This window comes from Leucoraja erinacea, chromosome 37 (genome assembly GCF_028641065.1).
Source record: "Leucoraja erinacea ecotype New England chromosome 37, Leri_hhj_1, whole genome shotgun sequence".
NCBI lineage: Eukaryota > Metazoa > Chordata > Chondrichthyes > Rajiformes > Rajidae > Leucoraja > Leucoraja erinaceus.
The window spans coordinates 6,770,245-6,795,598 of record NC_073413.1 but is presented as its reverse complement, the minus strand read 5'-3'; the positions used below and the strand labels follow the sequence as shown (position 1 = coordinate 6,795,598).

The following is a 25,354-nucleotide window of genomic DNA, read 5'->3' as shown; positions in this document are numbered from 1 at the left end:
GTACCTTTTGGTCTCATACTAATGTTCCATTCAACACGAACAACCACCATTTCTTCCGAGGAGATAATTATTCCTCAAATATTTCAGACAGAAGTTATCGCCAAGACACACAATTTTTTTATTAAGCCTCTATGTCAGTACACTCTGTGAGCAAAATCCATAGACACAAAGTGCTGGAGTAACTATGTGGATCAGGAAGCATCCATGAAGAACATGGATAATAGACAATAGGTGCAGGAGTAGGCCATTCGGCCCTTCATGCCAGCCCCGCCATTCAATGTGATCATGGCTGATCATCCCCAATCAGTACCCTGTTCCTGCCTTCTCCCAGTGTCCCCTGAATCCGCTATCTTTAAGAGCCCTATCTAGCTCTTGATAGGTAAGTGATGTTATCTAGATAGGTGAGGCTCCAGGTCAGAACCCTTCTTCCTCAACTGCTAGAAGTCCATTGCTCCACAGAGCCTGACATCAAGGTGAAGCGAGACACAAAAAACTGGAGTAACTCAGCTGGTCAGACAGCATCTTTGGAGAAAAGGAATAGGTGATGTTTCGGGTTAGGACCGTTCATCAGACCTGTCCTCAAAGTGGTCTTTTCTGCCTTGATGTCAATCTCCTTGCACTTTCTGAAGCCCAAGGCCAGTCATCCTAGTGATAACGTTTTGCCCCTACATTGTTCATTCTTCTGGCTACCCAGAATTGACAGTCTTTTTCTTTATTGCCCTGTTTTCTCTCTCCCAGCCAAACATACCACTGTGGGAAGCTGCTACTAATGGAGAGAGATTAGGCACACCGGCCCTATATGCCTGTTCGATGAACAGAAATGTCAGATAGTGCTGTTCAAAGTAGTTGGGGGTGTCTGCAATCATGGGCCAACTTTCTTCATTCAACCAAAACAAATTAAATGGTCATTCATTTGATTATGTACGTGGAACCTTGCCAAGTGCAAAGTGGTTGCCACAATCTTCGACATAACAGCTCAGAAAGCAATTAACTGACTGAGATGCAGTCTGGGGCATTCTGATGACACAAGTAACACTATACAAGCGGAATTATTTTCTCCTTTCCTTAACATAGTCAACATCTGAGAAATCAATTGTACAGTGAGGAAGAGGATATCAGGCAGAACACACTGTGAAAATTGAATACTGAATCAAAGGGAGACTTGGCAAAAAAGGTACTGTAGTTAACAATTTATTGGTCTATTATTGTCATGTGTACAGTGGAAAACTGTTTTGCATGTTAACCAGGCAGATCGTACTATATATGAGAATGCAAAATAGAAAGGAAACAGAACACAGAATATAGTGTTATGGCTACAGAGAAAGTGCAGATTAAAACAAAAAGTACAAAGGTCACAATAGGGTAGATTGGAAGATCGAGAATACTTCCTGAGAGGTCCATTTGAGAGGCTGTTAACAACAGGGAAGAAGCCGTCTTGAATCTATTGATACACGTTTGCCGAAGGGCATGTTTTCATGCTGTAACACTAAACAAGAGTGAATGATCGGGCGTGGGTGATTCTTGATTGTGTTGGCTGCTTTCCTGAGGCAGCATGAAGTGTAGATGGAGTTGTTGGAGGGAGACTGGTTTGCACAATGCTCTGGGCTGCACCCACAACGCCCTGCAATTTCTTGTGATTCTTGGGCAGTTCAATTGCAACACCAAGGTGCGATGTGTCCTGATCGTACGGTGCCTCTATAGAAACTGGCAGGAGTCATTGGAGTCCTGCTGAATTTCCTTAGTGTTCTGAGGAGGTTAAGGCGTTTCAAATTGTTGATATTTAGGTTAGTTTAGAGATACAGCACGGAAACAGGCCCTTCGTCGACCAGCGACCGACTCCACGTCGACCAGCGATCACCACCCAGTAACACTAGCTGACACACACTTTTACCGAAGCCAATTAACCTACCACCCTCTACGTCTTTGGAGCGTGGGGGGAAACCAGAGATCCCGGAGAAAACCCACGCAGGTCACGGGGAGAACGTACAAACTCTGTACATACAGCACCCATGGTCAGGATCGGACCTGGTTCTCTGGCGCTGTAAGGCAGCAACTCTACCACTATGCCACCACGCCGCCCGAGGATCTTGAAGCTCTTGACCATCTTTACTTCAGTATCAAAATAGGGTGTGGGCACTCCACCGTGCTTCCTGAAGTTGATGACCTGCTCCTTCACTGAGGGAGAAGAGTTGTCTTGGCACAAGAAATCCCCAGAATTGGACAGTTTCAATGTCTTTAAAAGTTGTATGTCGGAACATTACAGCTGTAGGGCCTAAAAATTATGTTCCAATGTTCCCTTGACTTGGGAACAAGTGACAATTGGAAAACTCTGCACATTACACTAAATGGTAGTAATGATCTTAGACCACTTACCCCAAAACTTGATTTTAGGAAATTTAATCGAGCCAAGATTCTAAAGTCCTTGGAAATATTTAGTTTCGAGGCAGGTACTATGCACAAATATTTGTGCACAAATAGATTATGATGAGCCGATGACACAGAGTCTAGCTGTATTGTATGCTGTGTGGACAGAACATTAAATTGCAAAGAGATATTAATAGATATGAACAACTGGGTACAATTGTGCCAAATGGATTTCATCTGAGGCAATGTGAGGCCATCCATTTTGGATTAATTAGGAAAGAACAGAAGACTTGCAAAATGGTGAAAATCCAGAAGCAATCACAGAAGCAATCATTGCCCAGAGAGAATTGAGAGCTTATAGGCATAGATTAGTAAATTGTCCTGGGCAGAAAGTAAGTAGACTAATGGAATGCGTAGAAAAGAACTGCAGATGCTGGTACAGTATATACCAAAAATAGACACAAAGTGCTGGAGTAACTCAGTGGGTCAGGGCAGCATCTCTGGAGAAAAAGGATGGGTGACGTTTTGGATCGGGTCTGAAGAAGGGTCCCAACCCGAAACATCGCAGCTGATGCCACTGAAAATACAGCAGTCTGTCTAAAGGAAGGTTGTTACCTCTGCACCTAGTGTCATAGAGAGATACAGCGAGGAAACAGGCCAAATTGCCCAACGTGTCCCAGCTACACTAGTCCCACCTACCCGCATTTGATCCATATACCTCCAAAAACTGTCCTAAGTACCTGTAACTTTCTTAAACGTTGAGATAGCCTCCGCCTCAAACACCTCCTGTGGCAGCTTGTTCCATACACCCACCACCCTTTGGGTGGGAAAAGCTACCCCTCAGATTCCTTATCCTCTTCACCTTAAACCTATGGTCCACTGGTCCTCGATTTCTCTACTCTGGGCAAGGGACTCTGTGCATCTACCCGATCTATTCCTCTCATGATTTTATACACCTCTCTATAGGATTACCCCTCATCCTCCAATGCTCCAAGGAATGGAGTCCCAGCCTACTCAACCTCTCCCTATAGCTAAGACCCTCTAGTCCTGGCAACATCCTCGTAAAAACTTTGACCTCAACTGAAATTATCAACCAGTCGAGTCAAACACGTAATTTTATCTGCAGCAATGACTGGATGACAGCAGATTAACAACTACTTTGCTTGGATTGATCGCACAGACAGCTGCACTCGGCAGGTCGACTGACTGCCATCTGCTCACCAACTTCAACAAAACTCAAACATATCACAGATCATCCTCTTCCTCACTGTAACTGCGATACGAAATATCAACTGGAAAGGCATCCGTCTCACTCGCAAGTTCTCAGTTTATCTCAGGTGAAACGTTGCCCAACTGAGAGAATGAACAGTAGATGTGATAAATCATAAGGTGCTTGCAAGCTCAAAATGGCAGCTACATCCACTCACCATTAAAACATCCACATTTGCCCCATGTTACTGCAGTGCCAAATAAGCTTGCTTAGTGGGAGAACACCGAGCCCAAATAAACTACCCAGTGCTAAATGTCAGTTGTAGGACCTTCTTCTTCTTTCGTGTGGCGTGCACAGCCTAAAGTTGTTGGACAACTTGTTCTATTTGATCTTCCGTTTGTTCACGTCGAGTCGATTGCATTAGTCGAAACAGGGCGGACCACGTGAAGGTTGCAATCTTCCACCCCGTTGTAGGACCTTACACGGATGAACATCAACAGTTTGCTCGTCCTCATTGGAGTAGCACCATTAGACAGTGAGTTGTGGCCAGTTATGTAGAAAATAAGCTTAGTTTAGTTTAGAGACACAGTGTGGAAACAGGCCTTTGGGCCCACCCAGCCCGCGATCTCCTACACTAACACTATCCTACACACACTAGGGACAATTTATATCAAACCAATGAGCCTACAAACCTGTATGCTTTGGAGTGTGGGGGGGAAACCAGAGTAAACCCACACAGACCAACAGGGAGAACGTACAAACTCCGTACAGACAGCACAAAAATTTGCCTGGCTTTATTTTTATGTAACAACTCCTTCGGCACCACACTAAGTGTCAAACCGATGCCAGGCACCTTTTACACCATCACGCGGCTGCAGAAAGAGTCAAGCAAGAGCTGCTTCATGCCAGCACAGATGGCCACGCTACCACTGCTACTAAGTGTGGTGACTTGTGATGGGTTTGACGTTAACACATTCTGGTGAATGAGAGGGGGGCGAGGGACATGGGGGTAGGTTACCCCAGGTACCGGGGCAAGTCAGCAGTTTCCTGCAGGAATAAAGGGGGAAACGGTGTAAAAGGCATGAAACTGCCTTGACCCCAAGCTGTGTTGAAAAAGATCAACATGTTGAAATGGAGCTGCATTATTACACGATGATTGCACCGAGGAGCAAGCAACACCCTCTGGTTTTGCCAGCGTTTGAAGATGCACCATTCGGGATTTTGCCAAGTCTCTGAGATCTGTGCATTGTGCCCATCAACAGGAAGACCTCGGGATCTGGTCGATGGACGAAGGAAGGAGGGGGTACCACGGAGATTTATTGGGAATGACAGCATCAAGGATTAAATCATGGGGAGAGATTACACAAACTGCAATTGAGATGGTTAAACGTGATTCGAGTGATGTTGTCAAAATATTAGAGGCTCAATAGCATTCACCACTCAAATGCACAGATGGCTCTGCAGTATATCTGCTGCTTCAAGTCTCTTATTATGGAATGTGTATGAAGGAACTGCAGATGCCGAAGATAAACAGAAACGCTGGCGTAACTCAGCGGGACAGGGAGCATCTCTGGAGAGAAGGAATGAGTGACGTTTCGAAGGTCAAGACAAGTCCCTCGACCGGGAAACGCCACAGTTCCTTTTCTCCAGAGATGCTGCCTGCCCCACTGAGTTACTCCAGCACTTTTGTGTCCATCTCTTATTATGGAATCTCATTAAAGCAAAAGATTCCACCCCAGTAGGTGCCACTGAAACGTTCTCTTGCATTTTGAACATTCATCTGATTTATCTTTAAGAAAGAACTGCAGATGTTGGAAATTATGAAGGTAGATCAGTCTGAAGAAGGGTCTCGACCAGAAACGTCACCGCCATAGATGCTGCTTCACTCACTAAGTCTCCCCAGCATTTTTGTCTACCTTCATCCGATTTAGGTAACATCCCTTCTTCCTCCAAATAATATGTACCTGTGAGACGGATGATAGGGCAGGTAAACAGAGGGATACATGATGACCTACATCCAATTTATCCCCTTCTCTTGGAAACCTGGCTTTGCTGCAAGCTATTCCGAGAGGGGAAACCATTATCATGAAGGTTAACTGCTTCTACGCTCATCAGAAGATTGCTGCAGACCAGTTCTGCTCCATTACACACTAACCGTCACTGCAGCAAAAAAAAAAAAAAAAAAAAAAATTTGATCTCCCATTTTTCGAATTCACCATAAACACAGGTTTTTCTCCACACCAACCAGTGATACGGGGAATGGTTTTGCAAGATTAAGTTTAAAATATAGACAATTCACCAGGAAAGGAAGAAATACAAGAGGACTGGGGCGTGGCTGTGCAGTTTACAAAGTGACCTTGAATTTTCCAGGCAGAAAACTCCAGCGACGTTAGTATTTTGATAGGTCAAGGGTTGTAGCTGAAGATGGGATGAGAGCCAGAACATCGATAGAACATCAAAGGAACGCAGAGGAAATGCGAACCCATCATCTAACTAAGGTCAGCTCTTTCGTTGCTTCTATAGAACACGAAGCTTGTATCCTCTGCCTGGGAGATTTGTCCTTACTGCCCGGATTGCCATGGTGTACTTACACCAGTGTCGGGCAGAGTTATGTGCCAACTAATGCCAACCCTTATTTATAATAGGAACATTTACTCCGGGACAAGCTCAATCCTCGCAGATTTGGGTTTCAAACATGAAATACGGCCCAGTTTTCTTTCCACAGTCAGCCGAAGCTTCAATTGGATCTTTACTGGGAAATGTTAATCCTGCTGGCTCGGGGACAGAAAGCGGTGAATCGAGCTTACTGTGTAGTAATTACATGATGGAACTTAGAAAAATAAGAACATTGCCGGCTTGAATAAACTTTTGTTTGCATTCATTAAGCTCTGGCAACTTGCAATAGTTCACTCAAAGGAGACACCTTGGTCCAAATTTAGATGTTGTTCTCTCCCTCTTTGCTCAATAAGGAAGCTGGAACACTTACTCACCATTAAACGGTCAAATGCAGAAAAGCCAGCTTTTGATTATGCCTGAAAGGGAGGGGGGTTGGCAGTCGGGAAGGAAGGACAAACTCACATAGAGGCTTTCGTATCCTTGTCATGTGCTCCGGCAACCACGCAGGCGATAAATTCTCTTTAAAATGTGTTGACTGCTGCACTATAGGCAATCAGGGCAAGCAATTTGCTCAGAGCAAGACTCCACAAATAGTCAGCAGATAGATGACCTGTAAATCTGTATTCCTTTGGTGCCGTTGGTTGAGACATAAATGTGGGCCAGGACACCAGAAGAAACCTCCTGTGTTTCTGTGAAGAGTGCCAAGGGATCTTTCCCAGCAATTTACAAAGATGAATAGGACCTCTGTTCAGTGTTCCCTTTTCTGAAAAGACAGTACTTCCTACAGCCCAGCATTCATTCAATAAGCTGGGAAGAGTCGAACAACCCAGTCCCTTTAAATACGACATTGGAAGACTGATAGGATGAAGGTGCCAGATAGGAAATATCCACATTGTTGATCATAGAAACATAGAAAATAGGTGCAGGAGTAGGCCATTCGGCCCTTCGAGCCTGCACCGCCATTCAATAAGATCATGGCTGATCATCCAACTCAGTATCCTGTACCTGCCTTCTCTCCATACCCCCTGATCCCTTTAGCCACAAGGGCCACATCTAACTCCCTCTTAAATATAGCCAATGAACTGGCCTCAACTACCTTCTGTGGCAGAGAGTTCCAGAGATTTCACACAATCTGTATGAAAAGCTCTGTATAAAAAAGGAGCCAAAAAAGTTACCATTTTGAGTAAAGTGAGATGGTGGGGTCGTATAATAACTTGAATCAATGCAGTGACGAGGAGAGAGAGAGAAAAAAAATCTAGTCTTGGCTCTCACTCTTAAATCATGCTCTATTGACTTCAACTCAATAAAGGTTTGAGGATCAAGTACTGGTGCAGTGCTTTCCACAACTTATCCAAAACTCAGAGGCACACACTTGTGAAGTAAGGCACCTGAATGAGACATTAGAAAGCGGCCAGTGATCCTGGTCAGTGCCTTCAAACAAAAACACACCAAAGGCAAAAGAAAATCAAAGCTGGCAACAGAAGCAAAAGCAGATTGCAAGAATGTCGACTTGAAAGCCTGAAAGTCCCCATAAAATTAAATCTCTGCTGTAATGACCAAAAGTGCTCCTTCACGCAGCACAATGATAAGATGCAGATGCAGGCTGTCCTTCGGTTAGGTATGCCTGACTTATAGACACCTCGAAATGCGATTGAACCCCCATATTATTAAATTCCACTTTGATGTACATACATACACAGATTCATTCCTATGAACGGTAGAACTAATTTTTTTTAAATAATAGCCCAAGATCTTTTATAGTAGCCCAAACAATAGATAATAGACAATAGGTGCAGGAGTAGGCCTTTCGAACCAGCACCGCCATTCAATGTGATCATGGTTGATCATCCCCAATCAGTACCCCGTTCCTGCCTTCTCCCCATACCCCCTGACTCCGCTATCGTTAAGAGCCCTATCTAGCTCTCTCTTGAAAGCATCCAGAGAACCTGCCTCCACCGCCCTCTGAGGCAGAGAATTCCACAGACTCACCACACTCTGTGAGAAAAAGTGTTTCCTCATCTCCGTTCTAAATGGCTTACTCCTTATTCTTAAACTGTGGCCCCTGGTTCTGGACTCCCCCAACATAGGGAACATGTTTCCTGCCTCTAGCGTGTCCAAGCCCTTAACAATCCAAGGAGATGGTTTACTGTGAAAAGAAAGAACTGCAGATGCTGGTTTACAAAGAAAAAGGCACCAAGTGCTGAAGTAGCTCAGCGGGTCAGGCAGCAAATCTGGAGAACATGGATAGGTGACGTTTCTGGTCAGGACCTTTCTTCTGACTAACTCATCTGAAAGATGGAACACAATTACTAGCAGACAGGCAAGAGTGGAAATAGTAGAGCTTGAAAAACAGTTTATGTTGCAAGCTTTGGGAATGTTCTTGGATTTATTTTTGGTAAAAATAAATCAGAACAGAGCTGTGAAAAGTGACAACAATATTAACATCACATCTACTGTATAAATTCAATGCTATTATGTGGAACTTGGTAAAGTTCAAGCTTGCTGGAAGCATTCAAACGCCTACATTTATATTGTATTTTAATGCAGTAAAATATCCAAGGCATTTTGCAGGGGCATAATCAGATGCGAAAGAGATTAGATTTAAGATAAGAGATAGGAGCAGAATTAGGCCATTCAGCCCATCAAGTCTACTCCGCCATTCAATCACGTCTGATCTATCTCTCTATCTCTCCGAACGCCATTCACCTGCCGTCTCCCTATAACCTCTGACACACGTATTAATCAAGAATCTATATCTCTGCCTTAAAAATATCTACGAACTTGGCCTCCACAGCCTTCTGTGGCAAAGAATTCCACAGATTCACCATCATCTGACTTAAAGAAATTCCTCCTTATCTCCTTCTGAGGCTGTGACCTCTAGTCCTAGACTCTCCCACTAGTGGAAACCTCTCCACAACTACTCTATCCAAGCCTTTCACTATTCTGTGTATTTCTATGAGGCCTATTTATGCCATGCACTACCACGCGTAAATTTCTATGTACATTTCCATTTATGCGTCACGATGCATGGCGTGCATTACACGCACGTGGTGACGTAGGCAGTGATGCATGGTAGTGCGCGGCGCCTCAGGATTTTGGGATTCTCAAAATCCTCATGAAGCGCAAATGACGCCCAAGTGGGAAAGGCCAAAGGGAGAATAGCAGTGTTCAGAACCCAAGTCACATTGTTATAGGAACTCTACTCATAACATTCAGCAATACAATTAGATTACAGTTTGTGTCCTATTCTTGTAGTGTGAAGCAGAGGTATTTATAAGTTGGATACTGATAATTACAATGATATCACAAAGGAACACTTTACAATATTAAATATTTATACCTGCAAACACTGCCTTGCATTCTCCACTGAGCCCAGGGTAAACTATTTAAGTGGATTCATTCATTGTGAAGTTGCTGCAGTGCTACAGCAGGTCAGGAGGTGTCATGAACAGCTAACAATTTCTGCTGTATATGTGAACAGAAGCATCAGACAAACTCCTACAAAATGCAATTCAGTGGATATTACAGTTCCAACAACATTAGGTCTCTGCGGCGATCTTTTTTTTAAAAACTTGGGCTGTCAATTCTAAGTGCTGCATTGTTCCTTCACACACTTCAACCTCACTTCCACATGCAGAATCAACAGTGGCTGCATGTCTGGCGGTGCCAGAGAGATGGCCCATGCAGCTGGTGAGAGGCACCCAAGACAGTGGGTGGGCCTTATCAACAGTGCCCGATCAGACTGACAATTGTGGCTTTTATGTAGGAAGGAACTGCAGAAGCCGGTTTACACCAATGACAGACACAAAATGCTGGAGTAACTCAGTGGGACAGGGAGTTTCTCTGGATAGAAGGAATGGATGACAATAGATGATAGACAATAGGTGCAGGATTGGGCCCTTCTAGCCAGCACTGCCATTCAATGTGATCATGGCTGATCATCTCAGGAATAGTTGCTTTCCGAGAATTATATCTACTATAAATTCAAATTCACACATGCACTGACTACACCGCCCAACACGGACTTCCTTCTGTATATATGTATGTAGCGCCGCAGAATTGTAGAATTTGTGCACCTATTCCCCCCCCCATCTCCCTTCTGTTTTTTGTTTTTTCTGTTTCTTGTTTTTTGTGCTAAATTGTATGTATGCACTGAGTACGAGCAGCTTTCAGTTTCACTGTACATGTATAGTGACAATAAATGGCATATCTATATCTATCTATTCTCCCCATATCCCCAGACTCAGTTATCTTTAAGAGCCCTGTCTAGCTCTCTCTTGAAAGTATCCAGAGAACCTACCTCCACCGCCCTCTGAGGCAGAGAAGTCCACAGACTCACAACTCTCTGTGAGAAAAAGTGTTTCCTCGTCTCCATTCTAAATGGCTTGCCCCTTATTCTTAAACTGTGGCCCCTGGTTCTGGACTCCCAACATTGGGAACATGTTTCATTTCTCTAGCGTGTCCAAACCCTTAATAATCTTATATGTTTCAATTTGATAATAACGATGATGTTTCGGGTCGAGACCCTGAAGGGTTAGGGTTAACCCTAACCGCAATGTTACCCATTCCTTCTATCTAGAGATGCTCCCTGTCCCGCTCAGTTTGTGTCTAATTGGGGATTTTCCTTCCCCAGTCTGCAGCAAAGCAGCCACCTCCTGGCCACCAAGCAAGAGGATTCACTCCTTGGTCCTCACTGAAAGATGTCAACTGACAGCTGAGGAACAACAGTGGCTGGTTTTCAATGAGAGTCACAGAACACCACCATTATTAGCAACTTAAGGAAAATGTGTTTGTTCGCTGAATTCACACACACCGCATTCCTAAAAGGAAAATGTAAGATAGAGTCACACAGCGTGGCAACAAGCCTTTTGGCCTAACTTGCCCACGCCACCCAATATGGCCTATCTACACTAGTCCCACCTGCCTGTGTTGGGCCTTTTTCTCTCTAAACTTACACTATCCATGTAGCTGTTTAAATGTTTCTTAATATGTTGCAATAGTACCTGCCTCGACTACCTCCTCCTGCAGCTCGTTCTGTACATCCACCACCATTTGTGTAAATAGGTTACCCCTCAGATTCCTTTAAAATCTTTCCCCCCTCACCTTAAAACGCTGTTAACAGTCTCCTGATTTTTAGAATTACTGCCATGTCCTAAAATAATTATTACCATTACATTTTTTGCCATCTTGTCAGCGATTTAGCTACAATTGTTGTGGTTCATCACACAATTTAGAGCTTTGGATACATGGAAGCAATCATACAATGAACGTTTGCATTACCTTATGACTATTTGGATTGACTCCCACTGAAAATTGATTGGTGCATTAAATAAAACCTATTATGAAGCTGTAATTATCTTCTCTGCTGTGTGGATTTATAGAAAATTAGTAGGGCGGCACAGTGGTGCAGCTGGTAGAGCTGATGCCACGCAGTGCCAGTAGCCTGGGTTCAATCCTCTCTGTGTGGGGTTTGCACGCTCTCGATGACTGCATCGGTTTCCTCCGGGTGCTCTGGCTTCTGCCTACATCCCAAAGACACGCGGGGTTGCAAGTTAATTGGCCTCCGTAAAAATGGGATCATACAGATCTAGTGTAAACAGATGATCAATGGTCAATGGTCAGCATGGAATGGGCTGTTTCCATGCCGTATCTCTAAAACAAAACTAAAATTAACTCATGAACATACTTAGGGAGGCACAGAGGTGCAACGGTAGAGTTGCTGCCTCAACACACCAGAGACCCGGCTTCGATCTTGACTGCAGGCTCTGTCTGTACAGAGTTTGTCCGTTTCCCCCCCGTGACTGCTCGGTTTCCTCCGGGTGCTCCGGTTTCTTCCCACATTCCAAAGAAGTGTGGGTTTGCGAGTTAAATGGCTCCTGTAAACTGTGTAGGAGAGTGCGAGTGTATTGCTGGTCGGCGTGGACTCGGTGGGCTGGTGGGCCCGTTTCCACGCTGGTACACAAAAAAGCTGTAGAAACCCAGCGGGTGCAGCAGCATCTATGGAGCGAAGGAAATAGGCAACGTTTCGAGCCGAAACGTTGCCTATTTCCTTCGCTCCATAGATGCTGCTGCACCCGCTGAGTTTCTACAGCTTTTTTGTGTACCTTCGAGTTTCAGATTCAGATTCAATTTTAATTGTCATTGTCAGTGTACAGTACAGAGACAACGAAATGCATTTAGCATCTCCCTTGAAGAGCGACATAGCAAACGATTTGAATAAAAAAATAATAAGTGTCCGGGGGGGGGGGTGGTGATTGGCAGTCACCGAGGTACGTTGTTGAGTAGAGTGACAGCCGCCGGAAAAAAGCTGTTCCTCGACCTGCTGGTTCGGCAACGGAGAGACCTGTAGCGCCTCCCGGATGGTAGGAGGGTAAACAGTCCATGGTCGGGGTGAGAGCAGTCCTTGGCGATGCTGAGCGCCCTCCGCAGACAGCGCTTGCTTTGGACAGACTCAATGGAGGGGAGCGTGGAACCGGTGATGCGTTGGGCAATTTTCACCACCCTCTGCAATGCCTTCCGGTCGGAGACAGAGCAGTTGCCATACCATACTGTGATGCAGTTGGTAAGGATGCTCTCGATGGTGCAGCGGTAGAAGTTCACCAGGATCTGAGGAGACAGATGGACCTTTCCAGCATCTGCAGTTCCTTCTTGAACACTGTTTCCACGCTGTATCTCTAAGCTAAACTAAACACAAATCCGGATGAAAGGTGGATACTGATAAAAAGAGCAGGTGTGAGGGGTGGGATGATCGTAGCCATGCCCCTCCGTGGGTTCAATATCATGCCAAGTGGCAGGGTTCAGCTGTGCAGAACAATCACTTCACTGGTCTTCCACCTGTGGAACTGATTTTGCCAAAGGTCGAAGGCCAGGCAGTGAGATAACTATTTCAGTAAAATGCAATGGAGGATTTATGCCGAAGGACAGGCGGGCATTCATGCAGTGCCATCTTATATTTCTCAGAAACATCCCAGGGCGCAACGCAGCAAATTACATAGCAATCCAGTGGCTGTTACATGGGCAAATGTAGCTGTCACTGTGCACAGAAGATTTAATAAGCAGTTAATCTGTTTTTTGCAAAGTTATTGATGGAATTTAGCCAGCCTACCAACTGAGCACATTACTCATCCACAAAGCAATGGCACCAAGTCAATTTTTATATAAAGAAATGGAACAGGTCATTGGGCTTAATGCTCAACACCTCACATGAAGGACAGCACCTCGAAGAGTACAACAGCAGTACTGCACCCAGATGTTCCAAACCAGGAATCTGATTCAAAGTTGGTCACCAACCTGTCACGTTCATTCCTCATAACATACAGCTAAGATGGTCATTCACATCCCTTGAACCAGCCTCAAGATATGTATAGGCAGGAACCACAGATGCTGGTTTAAACCAAAGGTAAGACACAAAATGCTGGAGTAATTCAGCGGATCAGGCAGCATAGCATCGCTGGAGAGAAGGAATGGGAGGCGTTTCGGGTCAACTGAAACATCACCGATTCCTTCTCTCCAGAGATGCTGCCTGTCCTACTTAATCAAGATAAACTGAGACCCCTGGACTATCTTCAGTCAAGCTTTACTGAACTTTATCTTGCATTAAACATTTTATCATGTATCTGTACACTGTGGACGGCTTGATTGTAATCATGTATAGTCCTTCCTGGTTAGCACGCAACAAAAGCTTTTCACTGTACCGCGGTATATATGACAATAAACTAAACTAAAATACGGCAGTCTGAAGCGTCGCCTATTCCTTCTCTCCATAGATGCTGCCTCACCCGCTGAGTTCCTCTAGCATTTTTGTCTATCTAAAATAAGGCAGATGTTTCTTTCCCTGTGTTGGGAGAAGAAAGATGCTGAAGGAGGAAGAGCGAACCAAGATATAGCAGAAGGAATGGCGAAAGGGAAGAGGTAGATGTGTCTGGTGGTTGGCACTGCTTTAGAGGTGGGAGAATTTACAGAAGGGGAACCATATCCTTGCTCTGGGTGGGCAATGAGGGGCAAGATCACATATGCGAGGTGAAACAGGAGGCAAACCCCCCCCCGAGTACACGGAGAGGAAACCACGGTTAAAACTAAAGGAAGATAACTCAGAACTAGTGGAGAAGGTGTGATAACATAATAGTAATGACAGAGCCAGAGAAAATGGCAGAATGGAGTCCTCACAGAAAGCAGGCTGGGTGGAGATGTAGTCAATGTAGCCACGGGAGTCCGTGGGCTTAGAAAAATGTCGATTACTGATCTATTTCCTGAGATGGTGACAGATGTTGGGAAAGAGGCAGGATATGGACCACGTTCAAATGAGAACAGGCAGCAGCATTTATACAACAAACAATCAATCTGCTGGAGGAAAGCAGCAAGTCGAGTATCATCTGTGGGTGGAAAAGAATAATTAATGCTTCAGGTCAAAACCTGCACGGGGACTCATTTCTTTCCACCCACAGATGTTACTCAACCCAATGATTTCCTCCAGCAGATTGTTTTTCGTTCCAGATTCCAGTTCTTGTGCGATGAGCAGCATCTGTACAGTTATCAATGCACTAGACAAGGCGAGGGTCTCAGTTGGATCTATTCATTGATTTGGACCCATGTGGCCACTTATGGCTGTGCCTTCGAGTTGGAAGAAGTGAATGGAGTTGAAGAGATAGTCGTTTAATATTGGAACGGGTTCAACTACACTTGGGAGAACGGCGGTGCAGAAGAGAGATTGGGGCCAGAGGAATGGGCAAGCTAAGGGCAGCACTGATTCACTAGAAATGTGGAAGGCCATTCTGGTGCGCGATATGGATGCACAGCAATTGGACATACTTGGTGAAAATAAGTCTGATGGGACAAGAAAACTGCAAACAATTAAAGTGGCAGAGGACATCAGAAACATAGGAAAATAGGTACAGGAGTAGGCCATTCGGCCCTTTGAGCCAGCACCACCATTTGCATTTCGGTGTTTTCAAGAGAGAGTTAGATTTAGCTCTGATGGCTAAAGGAATCAAATGATTTTTTTTTCCTTTTTCCTTCCTACCACAATATGTAATATGTAAAAGAATATGTGATTCTGTTCCATTCTGTTTGTAGTTTGTTTGTTTGTTTGTTTTTTGCACAAAGTCCGCGAGTATTGCCACTTTTCATTTCACTGCACATCTCGTATGTGTATGTGACGAATAAACTTGACTTGATTTTGGGAAAAAGCAGGAACGGGGTACTGATTTTCGATGATCATGGCTGATCATCGAAAATCAGTACCCCGTTCCTGCTTTTCCCCCCTTTTCCTTTATTCCTTTAGCCCCCAGAGCTAAATCTAACTCTTTTTGAAAACACCACAATGCAAATAGGAGACAAGACAAGAGACAGAATAGTGTCCGAGTGTCACAGAGAAATACACCGAGAAAACAGGCCCTTTGGTTCACCAAGTTCAAGCTATCAATACAATACAATATCGTTTATTGTCATTTGAACCTCAAATGAAGTTCAAACGAAATTTGGTTTCTGCTACCCACTTACACTAATTCCTCATTAATCATATTTTTTGTATTCCACTCACATTCCTATCAACACCCCCGATCCTCCACCCAATTCTGCCTCACAGTTAGAGGATGAAATCCACGCAGTGAGGGAGAGAAAGTGCACACAGACAGCACCAGAGATCAAGATTGTGTCCGAGTCTCTGCGGCTGTGTGTCGTTCTACCAGCTGCACTACGATATCGCATTACAGAATCGAGGTAGAAATACATGTGTTATGTGATATAAGAACAGGCTTAAAAATTATTACACCCTGGCAATCCTTGATTAGGAGACAGAATTGGATTTGCATAGTTGGGGACAGAAGTAGGAGGCTAGAGAGAGAAAAGGAATATAGGTTGATGACTGTCAAGACAATGATATTCAATGGATGGGGTTATACTACAGAGGGAAGTAAATAAATGTTTAACTTTATTATCAACTCGATTATATTATCCATAAAAAGGTTATATTCAGGGCTCTGCAAGCTAATTGTATACAGTCTACCCTCTTAATTATGGAAGGTACACAAAAATGCTGGAGAAACTCAGCGGGTGCAGCAGCATCTATGGAGCGAAGGAGATAGGCAACGTTTCGGGCCAAAACCCTCTACGACCACTCTCTTAATTATGGACATCTTTACAACAGATTTTGGTTATAGCAGATGGAGCGTCTCCATAGTAATCAGACACCAATGTCTCTTTACAAACACATGCTGCTAGTTACACTGAGGGAGGTCATTGACATTGGCAAGCAATTGCTTCAATCGACACTTGTGCAATGATACTCTCTTCAACAATGTAACAACAGCCTTTAGTATTTTTAGCTTGCAATAACAAAAATACATTTTTTAGCTGTTGATTTGAAAGCAACTCGTTGTTTCACAGAGTGACCGCTAGGTGGTTGGAGGGCATCCCTTACTCAGTTACCAAAATCAACTGTTTGGAACATCATTAAGAAGAATGAGAGCACTGGTGAGCTCACTAATCACAAAGGGACTGGCAGGCCAAGGAAAACATCCACAGCTGATGAGAGAAGAATTCTCTCTATAATAAAGAAAAATCCCTAAACAGCTGTCTGACAGATCAGAAACACTCTTCAGGTGTTGATTTTTCAATGACCACTGTCCGCAGAAGACTTCATGAACAGAAATACAGAGGCTACACTGCAAGATGCAAACCAATGGTTAGTCTCAAAAATAGGATGGCCAGGTTACAGTTTGCCAAAAAGTACTTAAAAGAGCAACCACAGTTCTGGAAAAAGTCTTGTGGACAGATGAGACTAAGATTAACTTATATCAAAGTAATGGCAAGAGTAAAGTATGTATAAACACAGCTGTAATTTCTACATGGTGAAACCAAAATGTATAAAAATGGTTTCTGACAATTATCAAATCTGACATTTATTAAAATCTGACAATATGCCTTTTAACCACATGTGCTTTTTTATATTAAAAATCTCAAATTGTGGAGTACAGAGGCAAATATATAAATGATGGGTCTTTGTCCCAAACATTATGGAGGGCACTGTAGGTTTATGACGAAGGCGAAAAGATTTAATAGGAATCTAATGGGTAACTGTTTTCACATAAAGGGTGGTGGGTGTATGGAACAACTGCCAGTGGATGTTGAGGCTGCGACTATCCGAACATTTAAGAAACAGTTAGACAGGTATATGGATAGAATGAGATGGGAGGGATATGGGCCAAATGTGGGCAGGTGGGACTGGTGTAGCTGGGACATGTTGGCAAGTTCGTAGAAGGGCTTGTTTCTACGCTGTATCACTCTATGAACGTATATTTTTCTAAAAAGATGTAACTAACAAGACATCTCTCTGGCTGTTTTCTGTACCACTCGTTCATATAAAGGCAGAGCATAATAAACGGATCTGCTCCAACTGAATAGTTGATTCACCAGTGATGGTCAAAAACAGTCTAGTAGGTTTACGCCAGAGAGGAGACTTTGAACGTTGAGCAGCACCTTCCAATGTTGTCAGCACTTTACGCTCTCCTGCATTATCAAATGTGCATGCTAAAACCATAAAGAACCTGTGAATATTTGCTGACTTTTCTAATTCGGAGAAAACATGCAGGGAAACATAGCCTGAAAAAGAGATGGTTAGGAAAATAATCAAGAGGCAAAAGTACTTACATTTTTCACACAATCGCCCAATAGCTGCAAAAGAAAAAGAAACTCAAGTTAGATTAACATTGCCACATTGCCCCCCAAAAAGTGATGACCTTTGGAAAATAGACACGAAATACTGGAGGAACTTAGTGGGACAGGCAGCATCTCTGGGAGAAGGAATGGGGTATGAAGAAGGGTCTCATCCCGAAACGTCACCCATTCCTTCTATCCACAGATGATGCTGCCTGTCCCGCTGAGTTACCCCAGCATTTTGTGTCTATCTTTGATTTAAACCAACATCTGCAGTTCCACCCTGCACTTGATGATCTTTGGCACAGGGTATAAGTGACCATAGATTCAATAAGCCAACTGAGATGTGGGAGAAGTAGAGAAATTCCTTTTGCTGCTACTCAACATTGGAGAGTGTTTATTTGTAGCAATGACATTCTTACTTGCTGCAGCCTTACAGGCATAGTAGGTGCAACAATGATAAATAAACATTAAATTAAGTTAGTTCAAGTAATCTAAACCATAATAGTGCAAAAGCCAAAGTATACACAGTGACCATAGTAGTACAAAGTCTGTAATGGTTCAATGCTGATGTATTTACTTACTGTGATATTTTCCCCAAGTTGAGGAATCTCACTTCATTTTGCATAATAACACAGCATATTAAACTACCAATGGACCATACTTTAGATTTTAGAAATACAGCGCGGAAACAGGCCCTTCGACCCAAGTGTCTGCACCGACCAGTACGTCAGTCACTGCGAACACTGACACTATCCCACACTCTAGGGACAATTTTACAACTTACAACCAAAGCAAATTAACCTATAAACCTGTACGTCTTCGGAATGTGGGAGGAAAACGGAGTACCCGGGGAAAAGCCACGCGGTCACGGGGAGAACGTACAAATCTTCGTAGAGACAGCACTGGCACTCCAGATCAAACCCGAGTCTCTGGCACGGTAAGGCAGCAACTCTACCATTGCACCACTCTGCTGTCCTAACAACAATATCTAACAATACTCATGGGCAACATCTATCAATCACCCTTTTCCTAATGCGTTCACTTAGTTGTGACGTTTAAAGGGACCCAAGCCACTTCTTAAGACGGAAGTAGAAAGAAATTGAACTGTAGACAGTCATTCATTGCACATTCCTGGTGTTCAATTCAGAGCCTTCTGAATAGGATTTTGCAGCATTAAAGGTGATGAAACTATTCACATTTAATGTAATTATTCAATCAAACCAACAGCAATTTCAGGATTTCAAAACACATAAAAATGTCTTAATGTTATCCCTGCTAAGTTGGCTTGATGACAGTGTTACTGGCTCCGTATGAATCCTCTTTGAACAGATGCTTGACAAAGGCAGGCATTAATAAAAGGGAAGCTCATCACAGAGTTCAAGGTTTCAAGGTCAGTTTATTGTCACATGGTGTATTGTCACATTAAGGTACAGTGAAATTTGTGTTACCATTTTTGGGGAGTTACTTGCAGGATGGATGCTTTATACATAGTTAGTCTGTTACATTCCAGCTGACTGCAAAATTTGTGCCACATTCAGACATCTCAAAACACATGGTAAAATTGAAGTGGGCTGGTCCTTGGGAATCAAAAAGAACTGAAAATAGATTTTTAACTTCAGAAACAAAGTACGCTGTACTATGATATCGGTTATGTTTAAGAAGGAACTGCAGATGCTGGAAAATCTAAGGTAGACAAAAATGCTGGAGAAACTCAGTGGGTGAGGCAGTATCTATGGAGCGAAGGAAATGGGCGACGTTTCGGGTCAAGACACTTCTTCAGTCTGAGAATTATATTGGTCGGACTTTTGAAATCAGCTGAGCTCTTGATGAAACAGTAGTTAACTTTTGTGTGTACTGCAGATGCTGATTTATACCAAAGATAGACACAAAATGCTGGAGTAACTTAGTGGGTCGGGCAGCATCTCTGGTGAAAAAGAATAGGTGATGTTTCAAGTTGGGTCTAAGAAAGGTTGAGACCCAAAATGACAATAGACAATAGGTGCAGGAGTAGGCCATTCGGCCCTTCGAGCCAGCACCGCCATTCAATATGATCATGGCTGATCATCCCCAATCAGTACCCCATTCCTGTCTTCTCCCCATATCCCCCGACTCCGCTATTTTTAAGAGCCCTATCTAGCTCTCTCTTGAAAGCATCCAGAGAACCTGCCACCACTGCCCTCTGAGGCAGAGAATTCCACAGGCTCGCCACTCTCTGTGAGAAAGTGTTTCCTCGTCTCCGTTCTAAATGGCTTACTCCTTATTCTTAAACTGTGGCCCCTGGTTCTGGACTCCCCCAACACTGGGAACATGTTTCCTGCCTCTAGCGTGTCCAAACCCTTAACGATCCTATAGGTTTAAATGAGACGCCTCTCATCCTTCTAAACTCCAGAGTGTACAAGCCCAGCTGCTCCATTCTCTCAGCATGACAGTCCCACCATCCCGACAGCTATTCTTTTTCTCCGGAGATGCTTCCTGACCCGCTAAGTTACTCCAGTATTTTGTGTCTATCGTTGTAGTTATCTTTACTTTAGGCTTTTCAGTGGTCTCTTTACTCTGCCTTACTGGTTAGTTAGGTGCTGTGGTCAACAAGGTTGTCACTTATATAACACCAGAGCTGTTTCCATTGCTCAGATTCTAGTGGACTCTGCCAGCCAATGCCACCCCTAAACCCATTGTTAATCCCATTATATTTTTATTTACTTTCCTTTTGACATAGATAACCATTCTGCCCATCAAGTCTATGTCTCTGAGATTTCCAATTTATTTCCTATGAGCTATTCACTCTCACATGCTCATTAACTCCCCACTGCTTTTCTGATCACCCGCCTACATATGGGGCTATTTACTGAAGTCAATTAACCTATCAATTAGATGGGCGCTCATGGGGAGAACCTAATGGTCACAGGGAGAACATGCAAACTCTACGCAAGCACCATCCGAAGGTCGGGATTGAACCTGGGTCTCTGGAGTTGTGTTACTCATTCCATCTTTAGAATTTAACTCTTTGATCCATGTTTGGTCTAAAGCTGCAATGTGGTTTGGTGGGAAGTCAGCATGTATAGGAAGGGGCGGCAAATGCTGGTTTATATAGATGATAAACACAAAGTTCTGGAGCGACTCAGGCAGCATCTCTGCAGCAAGGAACAGATGACGTTTCAGGTCCGACATGATTGTGAGGAAGGGTTTCGATGCAAACATCACCTGTACCTTTTCCCCAGAGAAGCCACCTGACCCACTGAGTTGCTCCAGCACCTTGTGTCTGCATTCTCTCAGCATGACTCTACTCATGGAGGTAGTTGATGGGGGAACTGCAACACAAACCCAAGCGGCCTCAAGGCAAAGAGTAGAGTGGGGCTGCGGGAGAAGGAGTTAAGAATAGCGGGGGGGGGGGGGGGGGTTGAAGAGAGAGATGTGAAGATGTGATTTCAGATGATCAGCCATGATCATATTGAATGATGGTGCTGGCTCGAAGGGCTGAATGGCCTACTCCTGCACCTATTTTCTATGGATCTAAGTGGGTGGAGAGGTCCCGATTCCTGTTCCCATCCTCACAGTAACCCCCACGTACCCCCCTCATACTTCACTTGGACACCTTACAACCCAGTGTCATGATAATTATATTTCTCTAACCTCACCTAACCCCTGCATTCCCCATTCTCTCCATCCCTCCTCCCCCACCCAAGTCGCACCTGACCAGGTTACCGTTCTCACCCAGTAAACAGCTAACAATGGCCTGTGTCCTTTATCATCGTTACTTATTTTTTCTTTCTGCATATCTTTCATTCATTTGTTCCACATCTCTCTGCATCACTGTCTACATCGCCTGTCCAGTCTGAAGAAGGGGGGTGGGGTGTCGACCCTAAACGTCATCCTGCCTGAACCCTTCTCTCCAGAAACATAGAAAATAGGTGCAGGAGTAGGCCATTCGGCCCTTCGAGCCTGCACCGCCATTCAATATGATCATGGCTGATCATCCAACTCAGTATCCCATCCCTGCCTTCTCTCCATACCCCCTGATCCCTTTAGCCACAAGGGCCACATCTAACTCCCTCTTAAATATAGCCAATGAACTGTGGCCTCAACTACCTTCTGTGGCAGAGAATCCCACAGATTCACCACTCTCTGTGTGAAAATAGGGATAGGGACCTCTCCACCCACTTAGATCCATAGAAAATAGGTGCAGGAGTAGGCCATTCGGCCCTTCGAGCCAGCACCATTATTCAATATGATCACGGCTGATCATCTGAAATCACATCTTCACATCTCTCTCTTCCCCCCCCCCCCCCGCTATTCTTAACTCCTTCTCCCACAGCCCCACTCTACTCTTTGCCTTGAGGCCGCTTGGGTTTGTGTTGCAGTTCCCCCATCAACTACCTCCATGAGTAGAGTCATGCTGAGAGAATGCAGATGTGTGAGATGCTGCCTGTCCCCTGCTGAGTTACTCCGGCATTTTGTGTCTTATCTTCGGTCCAACCCAGCATCTGCAGTTCCTCCCTCCGCCCCTCCTCCACGTGTTCGGGGTCGGGGTCGAGTTCCCCCCCCCCCCCCCAAAAAACTCCAAATCAAACTCCTCCGAAACCCCCGGGTGGGACCCGGTCACCAAAGCGGCCGCTAACTCCCTCACTCACCAACTCCCGCCTGTTTGCGGCAGAAGATCAAGTCGGGATGATGCTTCGCCATCACGTACACCAACCGCCACCAACCGCCACCAACCGCCCCCAACCGCCGGAAGCACCATCACCTGCCCTTTGACCTCTACACTAATAATATATTTAAAAACGGACGGGAGCAACTCATATACAAAAAAAAAACAATTTCTACATGACAAGAAAAAAAATTAAGGTGACAGCATAAAGTGTTTTTTTTATTTAACAAATATACTTTTGCCCTCCCCTCCCCCCACCTGTGAAAACGTCACATCCGGTGGAAGGATATTTTGTGCAAAAACGTTTAAAATAAATTGTGATTTTAGCAACGGGGTTTCACAGGATGTTGTGCTTCACCGGGAGGAGTTAATTGGAGATTAGTTGTGTGTGTGTGTTTTTATTTTGGTGAGGAGGGGGTTGGTTGGGGATGAGAGTGGGGGGGTTTTGTTTGTAGTTCAGCTTTTAGGACCTGCCCTGGGGCGGTATTAAAGGCCGCGCTGTGACGTCATACGCACGCGGCATCTTTGTCAGTGAACAAAATGGCGACGTACGTCCTGACCGCCCGCAGGCTGCAGGTAAAGAGCGCAGCCGGGAGGCCAAGGGAGCGGGGGAACGGGGAGCCGCGGGGTGGGGGGTGGAGGGGGGAATCTCACGCCGTAAATGCCACTTTCCCGTGGCCGCGGGGAGCCCGCGTAGCCCGATCCCTTCCATTGACCTTCTCTCCCCCCCCCCCCTCCCTGCCTCTTTCCTCCCACACACACACACAGCCGGTGCCGAAGCTGCTGCTGCTGCTGCTGCTGCTGCATTATTCCCATGGTAACCGGCTCAGCTTCGGGATCCCACACACCTCGATTAAAACCACACACTTACAAGAGAGAAAAATCATCTAAACTGGGGAAAAACAAATCACTGAGCCTGCTCCGGGGAGCCAAGGTGACAGCAAGGTTACACCGCGCCGGTTACATTCCGGAGGAGGCCGTCTCATTCTTAAATCACAGCCCCTGATTAGTGATCACAAGATCAAGATTCAAGATTCAATTTTAATTGTCATTGTCAGTGTACAGTACAGAGACAACGAAATGCATTTAGCATCTCCCTTGAAGAGCGACATAGCAAACGATTTGAATTAAAAAAAAATAATAAGTGTCGGGGGGGGGGGGGGGGTGATTGGCAGTCACCGAGGTACGTTGTTGAGTAGAGTGACAGCCGCCCGGAAAGAAGCTGTTCCTCGACCTGCTGGTTCGGCAACGGGCCTGCTGGTACCTTAATACCAACTGCATGCGCAGTTTAAGGAGGTAATTTCCCCCTCCGTTGATAAAGCTACTTGGAAAAACAGCTAAGTAGTGGAATCAAGTTCGACAAAAATGCTGGAGAAACTCAGCGGGTGCAGCAGCATCCATGGAGCGAAGGAAATAGGCAACGTTTCAGACCGAAACCCTTCTTCAGATGCTGCTGTACCCGCTGAGTTTCTCCAGCATTTTTGTGTACCTATGGATTACTTCAGGACTGTTCTCACCAAAGTCCTGTGAAGTTTTACAGAAAAAAAACACTGCCATGTTAAGTGTTGACGCGCTTAAGTACTGAACTGTCAAAGCCTCATATTTTTGGGTCAGAGCCCTTCACCGATTGGTGTTTTCGTTATTCACTGGTGGACATCTAGGCCAGGCCAGCATATAAACGTCCTTCAGAAGGTGAATCACCCTGCAGTCCTTTTAGTAAAAGTTATGCCTGCCTACATTCTAACAGATATCTATGAGGAAGGAAAGATTGTCGGTACTTTTCAAAATAACATGTCGTTCAAAATAACATGTTGCCGTGGTGCAGCTCGTAGCGCTGCTGCTTCACAGCACCACAGACCTGGGTTCGATCCTGGATTAGGGTGCTATCTGTGTGTACGTTCTCTTTGTGACATATGGATTTCCTTTGGACACTCCAGTTTCCTCCCGGATCACAACGCTGTCCAGTCGGAAGGTTAATTGGCCTCTGTAAAAGTTGCCCATACAGTTTGGGGAGTGGATGCAAATGTGAGATGACATAAACTTAGAGTGAATGGGTGATTGATGGATAACATGGACTCGATGGGCTGAAGGACCTGTCTCATGATGTATTTTTCAATCAGTGTCAGTCAGAAAGGTGAACAACATGGAAGAGCCTTATAGATGAAGGTATTCTCATGCACTTGCTGCCTTACACAGTGGAAGAGGTCAAGAGATGTTGGATGTTAGCAAGCAGGTGTATGCAGTTTGTTGATGGCGCACATCCACTCCCTACACAATTTACAGAGGCCCATTAACCTACAAATCTGCATGCCGTTTGGATGTGGGAGGAAAGTGGAGCTTCCGGAAGAAATCCATTCCTTTACAGGGTGCAAACTCCAAAGAGTTGGCACCCGAGGTTGGATCGAACCAGGGTCTTTGATGCAGTGAGGTAACAGCTCTACCAGCTGCGCCATTGTCGTTGATAGTGACAAGGCATCAATATTTTTTTTTTCAGAGCTGCATGTTTGTCAAGCACTTATGCAATTTAACATGTTTAAACCTGGATATGGTAATTGCCATATGTTAGCATAAACCTGAGTTTTTTTCTCTTTACTAACTGAGTACAGTTCTTGCTGCTGCTGGCCTGGAATTGAAAGGTAGTCTGATCTGTCAATTTACTGAATAGAGGGAGTCCCAGTAAAATGGTTGCTGTCAGATGCATCGGTTTACTTTTTCTGGAAAATGTTTTATTAACTGTAGAATATTCCATTCATAAGTGTTCCTTTGGGTAGATGTCGTTTGACCTGCATTGCTTTAGGATTTGTGTTTTCCTGGAATAGAATAAATAGTTTCATTATTTCCCCTCCCCAATTGATGTGGTGAGA

The 25,354-nt window shown here is 44.6% G+C and overlaps 2 protein-coding genes across 3 annotated transcripts in view; one reads left to right on the top strand and one right to left on the bottom strand.

Annotated features, from left to right (window-relative positions):
* The window catches only part of phf5a (PHD finger protein 5A), a 36,921-nt gene extending 14,313 nt beyond the window's left edge, over positions 1 to 22,608 (bottom strand). The window contains exons 1-2 of one of the 2 annotated variants that reach the window (XM_055663213.1): positions 22,474 to 22,608; positions 17,837 to 17,860 (exon numbers count right to left, since the gene is read on the bottom strand). In XM_055663213.1, coding sequence (XP_055519188.1) covers positions 17,837 to 17,860; positions 22,474 to 22,525 — 76 coding nt within the window. In that variant the 5' untranslated portion in view covers positions 22,526 to 22,608. The remainder of the gene's footprint in view (positions 1 to 17,836; positions 17,861 to 22,473) is intronic. The other variant, XM_055663212.1, reaches the window with a different exon arrangement.
* Positions 22,609 to 22,960: 352 nt separating this feature from the next.
* The window catches only part of aco2 (aconitase 2, mitochondrial), a 34,397-nt gene continuing 32,003 nt past the window's right edge, over positions 22,961 to 25,354 (top strand). Inside the window, exon 1 of the mRNA XM_055663193.1 lies at positions 22,961 to 23,066. Within this exon, the coding sequence (XP_055519168.1) occupies positions 23,031 to 23,066 (36 nt within the window). The 5' untranslated portion in view covers positions 22,961 to 23,030. The remainder of the gene's footprint in view (positions 23,067 to 25,354) is intronic.